Below are 12,532 nucleotides of genomic sequence, written 5' to 3' on the forward strand. Positions count from 1 at the left end.
AAAAATGGTCAGAAGGGAAGAATAACAACTACTAAAAAATGTCAACAGAAGCCAAGAGAAGGAAGAATTCCAAGAGTTCTCAAGAAGGTCCAATATTACAAAGAAATCAAATAAGAAGGATGAAAAGCCAAGTATGTTTAATGAGTACCTGTTAGATTTCCAGACATGCTATACTGTCACCAAAACCTGAGGTGGAATTATTCCCATTTCACCTATGTACTAAATAAAAGAGCTCTGGTATTTGTCCAAGATCACAGTGCTAATAAGACAGAGCCAAAATCTAAATTCAGATCTTTCCCAACTCCAAACCTCATGCTAGTAATTAGCAGATTACTGCAAAATGCAGATGCACAATCATTCTAGAGTGGTGCAAACAGAAATTTCTGTAATGATGGAATTAACATGGCAGTATAATTTGAATGTCCCTTGTACATGTTTAAACTGCTGTTACAGTACTACTAAGAGGTGAGACCTTTAAGAAATGATTAGGTCATGAGGACTCTATCCTCACAAATGGATTAATACCATGTAGGTAAGGGCTGAGAAATAAATATTAAAAATTGGAGCAAAGAACGTCCTAGAACTTTATGGAACACAGAACTGAAGAGCAATGAACTAGGATATCTAGTGGAAGAAATATCTAAACAGCAAAGTTTGGAATGGGAATATCTGTCCCATCACTGTATTTTAAAAGCATTTTAATTTTAATTTCACAGGCTCACCTATGAAGAGGAATATTGCTTTTGAGTCTCACTTAAATTTGATTTACATGAGACTGGATTTTTGCAATGATGCTGGAACTAAGACTTGTGGGACTATGAGGACCGAAGAAATGTATTTTGATAGTATTTGAAGATAAAATCTTTGAGAGGTAATAAGGGTTGCATAATGTCATGAGGGTGGGATCCCTGTAAATAGGACTGGTGGTTTTATAAGAGAAAAAGAAATTGGAGCTTCCATACTCCTGCTCTTTCACCATGTGATACCTTCTCATGTAGCTACTGAGCACTCCTAATGTAGTTATTTTAAGTGAAGAACTGAATTCACATTTTAAGTTTAAACTTTAGACAGCTAAAAATAGTAAATATCTGTAGAATTTACATCACAGAACTGCAGTGATCTGAAAAACAAGAAAATGAGAAAAAGAGATAAAAGTCAAAAAGTAAGATTGTAAAGATAGAGGAACGTCAATCAGGAAGGCAGACCTGAAGTACACCTGTGATCATAAATTTACTTGGTAAAGATTTTTATGACCATTTAGTTTATAATTCAAAAAACTATTTAAGAAAACAGCTGTACTATAAACATAAAATCACTAATTTCTCTCACTATTATCACTTATTTTTCTTTGAGAGTCTAATCTTTATTAGACTGAGTACTGCCGAAGAAATACTAGAGAATGTCTGCTTATTTTTACCTAAAAAGGAGCTTGCTCGTGGCATCACACTCAAAAGAATATGAAAAAAAATTTTTCCTGAAACTAGATAAATGATAAATAAATAAAAAGTGCTAAATAGTTCTAATAAGCACCAAGGATAAAGGTTTAATCCTTTTTACAGGTTGCAATACTTTATTCTCTGTATCTAGGTTTTAAAATGCTTACTTAATTCTAACATACAAATAAGTGAATACTCTGTATTGTTTACAAAAGAGACCTGGCCAAAGCATAGGTCTATTTAGTAACATTACCAGTAAAACAAGACATGACATCTCATCTACAGGAAGGTTTTATGGGAAACCAATAGTACTACCTACACGTCACTCCCTGCAAGACTCAGTAAACAAAAGAAAACTCAACTCTGAAGAAGGAAACTGGAAATGTATGATTTGTTGGAATTAGTACTGAATTTTCAAGGATTTCCTATTTTTGAAAAATTCAACTATTATAAGTATTATAGTACAAGATTTTGAAAACTAAAGACAAACAAAAAACATGTATTAGTCACATTCCATTTATCAAAATTTTATTTCTGCACCAGACCTATACATTAGCTATAATTACACTGTTAACACATGACCATGAAGGGAATATGGAACGGTAAGGAGAAAATTCACAAATGGAGAGAGTAGATGAGAGCTACTGAAGAAAAGGCTTATTTGGTAAAATGAAAATGAAGAAATTTTAATCTAGAAAGTCTAAAATAAAATAGATGCTTTATCCATTATACTTTGGAAGTCATGTTCTTTTTTCAAGAATTTGGTATCTGTGTAGTTAATGCTTAATAAGATGATAAGTGAAAATAATAAATACGAAAACTCTACTAAGAATAATTTCATAAGAATACTGTCATAGTTCAGACTCTTAATAAAAAGTACCAAAAAACTAAATCATTATAAAATTGCTACCTAGTTAGAATTATTAGTTGTTCTTGGCTCAATGTTTACATTTAAAATTCAATTTAAAACTATGGAATAAAACTGATTATAATGAGTGAATTGGAGCAAGCTATCATTAAAACCCCTTTGTAAATCTTTATAATAAAAATTATTTTTTAAAAATCCACACACTGGGCTGGTGTTGTAGCTCAGTGGTAGAGCACTTGCCTAGCTAGTATGTGCAAGGCCCTGGGTTCAATCCTTAGCACCATATTAAAATTAAATAAATAAAAATAAAGGTACTGTGTCCAACTACAACTAAAAAATAAATGTTTTTTAAAAATCCATACAATAACATAAGGAAGAGGAAGAAGGAAAAAAAAATTAAACTCCATCCTAGAAGAATACACATAAAACTTAATACTAGGGGAGGAGTAGCCAGGGAAGATTTACTTTCCATTTTATATCTTTCAGCATCATTTGAATTTTTAAGCAAATGTACTGATAAAATAAATAAAATTTTAATAAAACAAATACAAATAAAAATAAACAAAATTTATTTAAATTTTAAATAAATTTTAAATAAAAATTTTAAGAATACTGTTCAATAGCTACATGTTCCCCCACGTAAAATGTGAACTCAGAATGGTTCCCTCTAGACCTATGTAACTTGATCAAAAGCACGAATAAATTGGAATGACTAAAGCAAAAGACTGGCAAAGTATTAATCTCTCTTCTTATTAGCATCCCAGTTTCCTAGATTCATTTTCTAGGTCACTGACCCACTACTGCCCTCTCCTAGATTCTATCTACTGTTTAATATTTACTTTAGACCCCATTAACTGATAAGCAAATTCCCCCAAATCAATAACCAATCCTCTTCCACAGCCCTCACCCTTAATAGTATGTATCCCTTTTGCCTCAGCAAATGATCTTGCTTCAAACTATTCTGAGACTGAGACTTGGGACACCTGGTATGAACTGCATTATTAAAATATATCTATAGTCAGGACCTAGTCATCTCTTTCTGACTTTGATTTTTTTTCTCTCTTCTGATTTTTTTTCTTTTTCTTCTTTTCTTCTTCTTCCACCCCACTGGTGATTAAACTCAACAATGCATGCTAGCCAAGAACAGCACTCTTTACCAGAGCTACATCCCCAAGGCTTTTAAAAAAATGTTATTTTAAGACAGGGTCTAGCTAAATTGCCCACACTGTCCCCAAATTGGTGATTGGTCTGCTAAGCTGAGATGACAGGTGTGCCATAGAAAGGCCCTCCTTTCTTTTTACTCCCTACTCTTTACTCTTTACCTTTTCCAGAGTTCATTCCATGAATCATTCTTTTTCCTAGCTTCTCATTTTCTAATTCTAAAGAATATCCACATCCTCCCCCATCCCAATAATAATTTACTGCAACTGTAAACCACAAAAGTTAACTATCCTTTGTCCTTTTTTTTTCACAAATGTCTCAAAAAAGGAATTGACATTACCTCCAATGTCTCATCAGCACCTATTTCTTTGCTTTACTTATTTATTCACATGTATTATCAAGTATTTGGAATAAAACAATGAAAAGACAGGTTTCTATAGTCATATAGATTATATTCCCTTGAGATCTTATTTTCAGTTCCTAGCACTAATCTGAGTTGTCTTAAAGATTATCAATACTATTTTAATGGTAAATTCCACCAATAACAACTACTGAGGATTGAACCCAGGGCTGCTTAACCACTAAGCCACAGCCCTTTTTGGTATTTTATTTAGAAACAGGGTCTCACCAAGTTACTTAGGGCCTCACTAAATTACTGAGGCTGGCCTTGAACTTGCAATCTCCTACCTCAGCTTCCTGAGCCCACAAGTAACTTCTTAATCCTAATCATAACCCACCCATCAGTAATCAACTTGACACAAACATTCCAACTCTTTTTCAAGTATACTATTAAATTTCTTCATTAAGAAGTTTCAATGGAATGTCTCAAGCCCATCAATTTACTTTTTAAAACCAAACTTCTAATAACTTCTTTCAAGAAGCAACTTTCCTACTTTCCTATACTGAATTAATAATTTAGAATTATCTTTACAGCCAAACACTAGGTTGTGTCATCTTTTAATGACTTTCTTCATAGTTTCTTTTCAACTCTATATTTTTTCCTTTATTTTATTTATTTTTATTTGGTGCTGAGGATTGAACCCAGTGCCTCACATGTGCAAGGCAAGTGCTCTGCCACTGAGCCACAACCCCAGCCCTCAACTCTATATTTAAAATGTCCCCATCTCTATTCACTTTCAAATCCTCATAATTTCATACCTGTAATACCACCAAGCTATACTCCCACTTACAATTCCCAATTCTTCCAAAGCAACCAGCAACTTATTTCCAGATTAATCAATAGGGGCTGGGGCCATGGCTCAGTGGTAGCACACTTGCCTGGTATGTGTGAGGCACTGGGTTCAATTCTCAGCACCATGTATACATAAATAAAAGTAAACATCTATCAACAACTAAAAAAATATTTTTTAAATAAATAAATAAAAATAGTTCCCCAAGGGAATCAAACTGAAGTCAAACAGTTAAGGCCACCTGCAACTTAATACAACTTCCTTTCTAAGATATAACAGTTCTTATCTTTACTTCCTTCCCTTTTATGTTAAAGGATGAGAAAAATACACCTCTTATTTTAGGAGTCTTAGTCTTATTCCATCCTACTTCCTTAGGGACAGCAAACTGTCAAAATCTCATCCTTTCCCTTTGAAATCAAAAGACAACTTCATCCTCCTTTTCCTGGTTTATTTCTTTTTATCTTTTTATTTGTTTTAATTAGTTACACATGATAGCACAATGACCTTGATATATCATAAGAAAAATGAGAAATTATATTCCTGGCTTATTTCTTTGACCCCAAAATAAATCCTTTCTCAAACCTGAGTCTTCTCGCTTTCATTCTCTCTGCTTCTATTTGAAGCTTTAAAGAATAATCAATACTCAACATCTGGCCACCCATTTATTAATTAACTCACTACATCCTGGCCTTCTTTGCTGCCATTATAACAAACTATTGCACTGGAACTTTCCTTAGCCTTCCAAAAGACAACCAACTACTACTTTCCAGATCTATAAAGTATTATTTACTTCTGACTCCTTCCTTCCTTAAAACTCCTTTCAATCTGGGCAGTACTAAATTTTCAAGGATTTCCTATTTTTAAAAAATCCAACCACTTTAAGTATTACAGTACAAGTTTTTAATTTGAAAACTAAAGACAAAAAACATGTATTAGTCAAATTCCATTTACCAAAATTTTATTTCTGCACCAGACCCATACATTAGCTATAATTACACTGTTAACACATGACTATGAAGGGAATATGAAACGGTAAGGAGAAAAAATTAAGAAAATTTAATTTTCCAACTATCTCTCTGGCTGTTCATTAGCAAACAACTATCAAAAGTTCCTCACCCTCTGTCTGCCTCTTACATGCAATGCGCTTTAGAGTTTACCCTCTTTGCTTCTCATTTTATACTCTCTCTGTAAATTTAATTTGGTTTCATGACTTTAACTACTGCCTAATATAGACAATTCCCAAATCTTTAATCCAAGCCCAGATTTCTCTTCTGAACTCTGGATATAGACAGCCAAATACCTGTTGGCCATAGCCACATAGATGACTCATGTCCAAAACAGAAACCCTCATCACTCCCCCAAATTTCCTTTTTCTATATCTCCCAGGAGAATATGCATTTCTATCAAAGTCCCAAATGATGCTGATTAATCAAGATCCACACTTTGAGAATCACTACACAAACATATGTGCTGCTTTCAACCTCCAGGCAATCAAGATTCTGCTATTTCCTAAAGTCATGATATCTAGTCAATATTTCAGAGCACTCCACAGAACTTAAAATCTTGCAATATAGCATTCCAAGCAATAATTACCAAAAGGTAAGACTCAGAATTGAACCTAACACAAGTAGATGCTCAACAAACAGTGGCTTAAATGGGCAGTATTATCACCTATCGAGTCACCAAAGCCAAAAACAAAAGCAGGATTCACTCCTTTTCTTTCCCATAATCCAGAAGTAATCAAGTCCTTTCTTCTACCTCCTAAATGTATCTCATAATCTCTTCTCCATCTGCACTGTCACTATATTCTCTCAGGTTTTTATTTCTCATATGAATTACTATAATTAATTCTTAATAGATTCCCATATCTAGATTTATCCATCTTAATTAATATCATAAGACCACCAAACTGATGTCTTTTTAAAAGTAAATGAGACAATGTCATTCTCCCAGTTAAAAACACAAGAGTGGGGCTGAGGTGGTAGAGTGGCTCAGTGGTAGAGTGCTCACCTAGCATGCATGAGGCACTGGGTTTGATCCTCAGCACCACATAAAAATAAAATATTGTGTCGACCTAAAACTAAAAAATAAATATTAAAAAAATAAAATAAATAAAAATACATGACTGGAATTTTGGGAGGGGAAAAAAAACTACTGCCTCATACAATATACAAGCCCATCTATAATCTTGCCTAAATCTCCCTGACATTTTCTCCCTTCCACCCTACTCCACTGTTCTCCAATCATGCTAAACTAATATACTTTTAATTTACAGTGGGGTTACTTTCTGATAAACCTATCATAAGTTAAAAAATACCTTAAATCAAAAATGATCTTAATACAACCAACCTATTGAACATCACAGCTTAATCTAGCCTACCTTAAAGCTAGATGTTCAGAACACTTCAGCCCATAGCAGGGCTAAAATACAACAAAAAGCCTATTTTATAATCAAGTAATGAAAATTTCACGTAATTCACTGAATACTGAAAGTGAAAAACAGAATGGTCAATGTATGTTAAAGTACAATTTCCACTGAATGCTTACCACTTTCACACTACCATAAAGTTGAAAATCGTAAGTCAAACCATTATTAGTCAGACTCCATCTGCACTTTTCTTTAAATGCTTTGTACAGCTCATGGCTCTTATGACTTTGAGCATAAGCTCCCTATCAGGAGTGTCCTTCCCCCTTGGCTAAATACTCATCCTTTTAAGACTCAGCTCAGGCACCTTATCTTCTAGAAAGCTTTGAGTGATTTCCATCCCAATTTGGATTAAGCCTCTTGCCTGCCACAAGCTCACATGGCACCTTGTTTTGTGTTTGTTAATTGCACATATCATACTGCATTATCATGGTCTTGTTTACCCCACTTGATTAAGTTGCTTAGAGATAATAATCATATCTTATGTTTATAAAATCAGTGCTAAACAGATTAACAGACACTTGACTAAAATTTAAATACATTCCTTGATATTCTCCAAACAATAGCTCTCAAAATTTAGAAAACATCACAATCACCTGGAAGCCTTATAAAACCTAGACTGCTTGGCTCATCCCCAGTTTTGGATTCAGTTGTTCCAGGGTGGAGCCAACAAGTTTCTAGATAGCTATTGATTCCACAGGTCCAGGAACCACATTTTGGGAATATCCCGTCTCTCCCCACCTTCAGGATTTGAAGTGTTTTCTAGATGTTTCCAACTATCCCTTTTACAATTCTGATAATCTTTTTTTGGTTTGTTTGTTTGTGAGTGCTGGAGACTGAACTCAGGGATGCTCTACCACTGAGCTGTATCTCCAGCTCTTTTATTTTTATTTTGAGATAGAATCCTGTTAAGTCACCCAGGCTGGCCTCAAACTTTTGATCCTTCCAATTTAGCCTCCCAAATTGCTGGGATTACAATCATGGGCCACTACATCCAGCAATCCTAATAGAGCTAGCACAATTTTTACCTCCTTCAATAAAATTCTCCCTAATTCCCCAACTTATCTTTCCTCGATTTTCTATCATGTTTTGCGTGTACTCTTACAAGATTCATCACATGCTAACTTATTTTACAATTAGTGGCATTTATCCAATGTTTTCTACTTAAGTGAGTAGAAAACCTGCCTTAATTATCTTAATATTCTCCACAATGAAAATCACAGTAACCAGTAATCAGCAGACAAAAAATCTACCAGTATTTGTTAATACTAATGAGTCCCTCTTGCTTGCCCCAGACTCTAGGCCCATGGTCTGACTTCCTTATAGCCCCTTACTATCAATGACAGATGCCTGATTCTTCTAGGCTTATCTGTTGTTCTCCCTAGCTGACCCTTAGCTTCCTTACCTTTATCCTGAATCATTTTAATTTTCTCATCCACTATGGGACATAATGAGGGGAGAAACTGTCTCCTAATAACTGATGTAAATTTTAATTCTGTGGTCCTAAGACTGGTTGCTTGCCATTATCAAGAAAAAAAAAAGTCATAGCAGACAATAATAAATTTAAGTTCTAGCTACAGAATCATGGAGATAAAGACTATTTTAGTGAAAAGTTTAAAAGTACAAAGACATAAAGTCCTTTGTAAAATATAAAGTTGTTTTAAGAAACAAAACTTAATAGACTGTGTTTATATAAGTATCCAAAACAAAATCCACATTATTTATTCCAACAAAAACAACTTGGTTCAGGGAAAATTGTTAGGAGCTCAGTACTTCAGATTTTTAGACGCATATACCGAAACACTCATACTTCTGGGTGCTTGATTCGAATAGGAATGAAGAGAGGGAAAGAATAATGCTCAGGATAAAAAGAAAACTACTTTTAGGGCAGCAATTAAGATACTTCTCAGCAAAAGTCCTTAAGAGATTGAACTAAATCCCTTTTATTTTGTCCTTATTTGAATTATTCAGTTATAGAAATACTATAAAATCTATTACAAAAATATAAGTATGTTCATGATACCAAAAGCAAGAGTTATAATAGAAATTTCCCAAAGAGAGTGAAAATTTTCAGAATTCCATGTTCAACTCATTAGAATTACCAGATCCCTCTCAAGCCTGACTTATTTGAGTGAGTCAATATCCATATGGCAAAATTGAATTATAGATAGATTATTAGTCTTCACATTTCTTGGTTAATGCTATTTCAACAGACCAAAATCCTAAAGTTGGGAAATCACTGTCATAACAAATTATGTAGGTCCTAAAATGGTACCAGGAGGATGGAAGAGAAAAGAGCCAACAGTATACTAGAAAACTTAAGAGGAAATTTGAAACAGCAAGAAAATAAGGACTTGGAGTGAAAACAATATCATCAGGCACATCTTAAAAATACTATAAAAGGTTAGGAAATACTGAATACCAAGAAAAGATAAATTTAAGAGCTAAGGGATTGGTGTAGAGCTTATGCACATTAACTGCAACAAAGATCTTCAAGATCCTGATCTTTCAGTAAAATACATGCATTAGAAGTTCCATTAAAGCACTGCAGTGCAATTCATAACTTCAAAGACTAAGCTAAGAGACAGACCGTATTCTAGGTCTCATCTTTCCAAATTGTTTTCTGTAATAGCATGAAAAAACAAATAATTTCGTGCTTTGGCTGGGAAAGTTGTCTCTAAACTGTCTCCCCAAACTGGCAGGGGAAAACTTCCTATACATATCAAAATCACAAATCATTTATTAAGTCTGTTCCTAATCTGGATTTAAGTATGCTAGTTAAGCATACTTAATCATTCACCCTATATTCTAAATAAATGTTGATTTGCTTAAATATTTTAATTTCCTTTTCTCCCCTCAACAGAATTCTTCCCTTCATTAATCCACTCCGTATTCTGAAGTACTTAAATTCTACAAACAGGATTGGAAGACTACACAATTAAAGGTGCAAAGTAATATCCAATATTAGTCTAAAAATCTGACAACTTTTCGAAGGCTTTTTAGAGAAAGTGAACAACCCAGTCTCATGTTCAAATAACTGATACATACGGAACAGCACCGAGAATTTCTCCTACTATGTACACACAATTCTTCATTACAAAGAGGAAACTACACCGGCTAAGCGGAGTTAGTAAACCGGTAAAGTAACAGGCTAAAAGGGCGTCGTTGATTTCTTGGCTACAGTGACAGGCGGGAGACACACCCCTAGCGTCGGTCTGAAACACTACAGCAGTGAATTCTACCTAGGGATTAATGTGCGGGTAAGGAAAGATAAATTTAAATCGCCATGATTCAAAAACAACCACCCCAAGAGAGACAGACGCGAAAGTAACAAAGAAAATGAAGAGCCCTGGGTAGTTAGGAAACTAACAGAAACCCACTATCCCCATTTCTCCAAGACCAAGCTGTCCTGTTTTAATGACTATACACCTTGAACCTTTCCGGTTCCCAAAGCAGAGGGAGAAGCAGCAACGAAAGAAACCCGCTAAGGTTGCACACAGCAGCGAGATAAATACTAACAGGAGAGGTGGGAAGTAAATGGCAGGATTCCTGCCAAGGCTCACTGGTAGAAAATGGGGACTGAGTGGGAGAAACAGAAGCTCTAGAGAGAAAGTGGGTCTTACATAAAGCGCCATTTGCCACATATTTTCATTTCCATAGGATTTCGGAATACCCTCCAACTTGAGTGAGTGAGTCTGGGGGCGGAAGGGGGGACTCCACGTGGAGGAGGGCTGGGAAAGGAGTAACGCGCAGCGACGAGGCTGTCGGCGAGGGCGGGGGGCGACGGGGGTCGAGGCCGGGGCGGGATCCCGGCAAGCGCGGGTGGGGCGGCCGAGGGGCGGCCCGAGGTCCCGGGGGCGGGCGCGGGGGCCCTGCCTTAGCGCCAGGCCCGCCGCCGTCCTGTCAAGCAGGCGGTCCGCCGCCCCCGCCGGCCGCCAACGTACCCGGGCAGTGAAGGCACCCGCGGGGCACCGGTGGGGCCCGGGTCTCTCGAATTTTCCACCGGGGGAGGCCGACCAGGGTCGTCGGGATCTCCCCCGACCCTGGCAACGGCGGGCGGGGACGCATAGTGCACGGGGGAAGCCAAGGTCTCACCATTTTGCTCGGCGGGTCGGCGGCTCACTCGCGCGGTGAAAGAGTCTGCTCTAACAAGCTCCGCAGGAAGCGGCGGCGGCAGCGGCCCAGCTGCGGCCCTCGGGACGCCCGGGGAGGGGGTGCGGGCTGGGGGAGGGGAGGCGGCGCCGCGGGGCCCGCGCCGGCCGGGTGACTGGGCACGCGAGAGAGCGGGCAGGGCGGGGGAAAGAAATTAAGGTCGCGATTCAGAGAGCGAGCGCGGGAGGAGAGGCGGCGGGAGGGAAGCGAGGCGGAAAGGCGGAGAGGAGGGGGAAAAGGGGCCGAGAGGGCCGGGCGGCTCGGGGACTGCAGCCTTACGCTCGCGCCGGAGCCGTGACGGACTCACTGCAGTGGCTCGCGCTGACCCGCAACCTCAAGGCACGAAAAAGGGGGAGGGCAGGAGAGGGAGGGGAGAGCGGAGCGCAGCAGCGCGCGGGGCGGAGGGCGGGGGCGCGCGGGGCCGGCGGCGGGGGTGGAGCTTCCGCGAGCGCCGCACATCCGGGAACCCGCGCTCCCGACTCGGCGGCTGCAGCCGCGGCACTCTGGCGAGCTCTGGTTGGGGAGTGCGGAGCGCGAGGACCACGTTCGCCCTCCGCCCGTCGCCCCTTGCGTGCGGGGCGGGTGGGGGGAGGCTAGGGGCGGGGGCGCAGACGTCCGTGACGTCGTGTGGCGGATCCCTTCCTGTCATGTGGCTGGAGGCGGGCGGGGAGGAAGGTAGGGTAGGGAGGAGGAGGAAATGCGAGGGTGCCCCGGGAGGGAGGAAACGCGAAGGGGTGAGCGGGCAGCGAACGGAGGGGGCACCTGGGCCCACGAGTGGGAGCCTCTTGGGGGAGGAGGAGCGACCGAGCGGCCTTAAGGTGTCAGAATCACCCAGGCGCCGCACCAAAAAAGAGGAAAAACAGCCAAGTCCTGGGGCTAGAGGAAATCAAAGGTATCTTTCCATCTGCGTACCGACTTGAACCGACTACAGAATTGCAGGGCGCATCTGGACTGTCGTCACTCCAGTGCAGCACCCTCAGGACCACGCTATAGTATAAACTGGAGGCCAGCAGCGCAGTTGGAAAGCAAAGCTGGCCGCAGCTTAAGGTGTGGGGAGCCAGTGAACAAGAGTGGCTGCTTCCCACTCGCGCAAAGAATTTCCTACCCATCTCTAATTTCCGTAAACCTTCCAGGTTGTCCTTTGGCAGGGTGCAGCCGTGTTTGTTTTTTGAGAAATACTCCAAGGCAGATTGCCCACTTACTCCCTTTATTAAAGCTATATCCATTCTGGTGGCAGGAAATTCCAACTACAATAGGAAAAGAAGTTCTGAAAAGCATAAGGAGAAAAGTTATGTTTGAG

General features: G+C 39.1%; 1 protein-coding gene across 1 annotated transcript in view; it reads right to left on the minus strand.

Moving 5' to 3' along the window:
• Positions 1-11,742, minus strand: part of Ppp3r1 (protein phosphatase 3 regulatory subunit B, alpha) — a 59,429-nt gene extending 47,687 nt beyond the window's left edge. Inside the window, exon 1 of the mRNA XM_076833205.2 lies at positions 11,176-11,742. Within this exon, the coding sequence (XP_076689320.1) occupies positions 11,176-11,178 (3 nt within the window). The 5' untranslated portion in view covers positions 11,179-11,742. The remainder of the gene's footprint in view (positions 1-11,175) is intronic.
• Between the last annotated feature and the right edge of the window lie 790 nt (positions 11,743-12,532).

The sequence above is a fragment of the Callospermophilus lateralis genome, chromosome 14 (genome assembly GCF_048772815.1).
Source record: "Callospermophilus lateralis isolate mCalLat2 chromosome 14, mCalLat2.hap1, whole genome shotgun sequence".
Lineage (NCBI taxonomy): Eukaryota > Metazoa > Chordata > Mammalia > Rodentia > Sciuridae > Callospermophilus > Callospermophilus lateralis.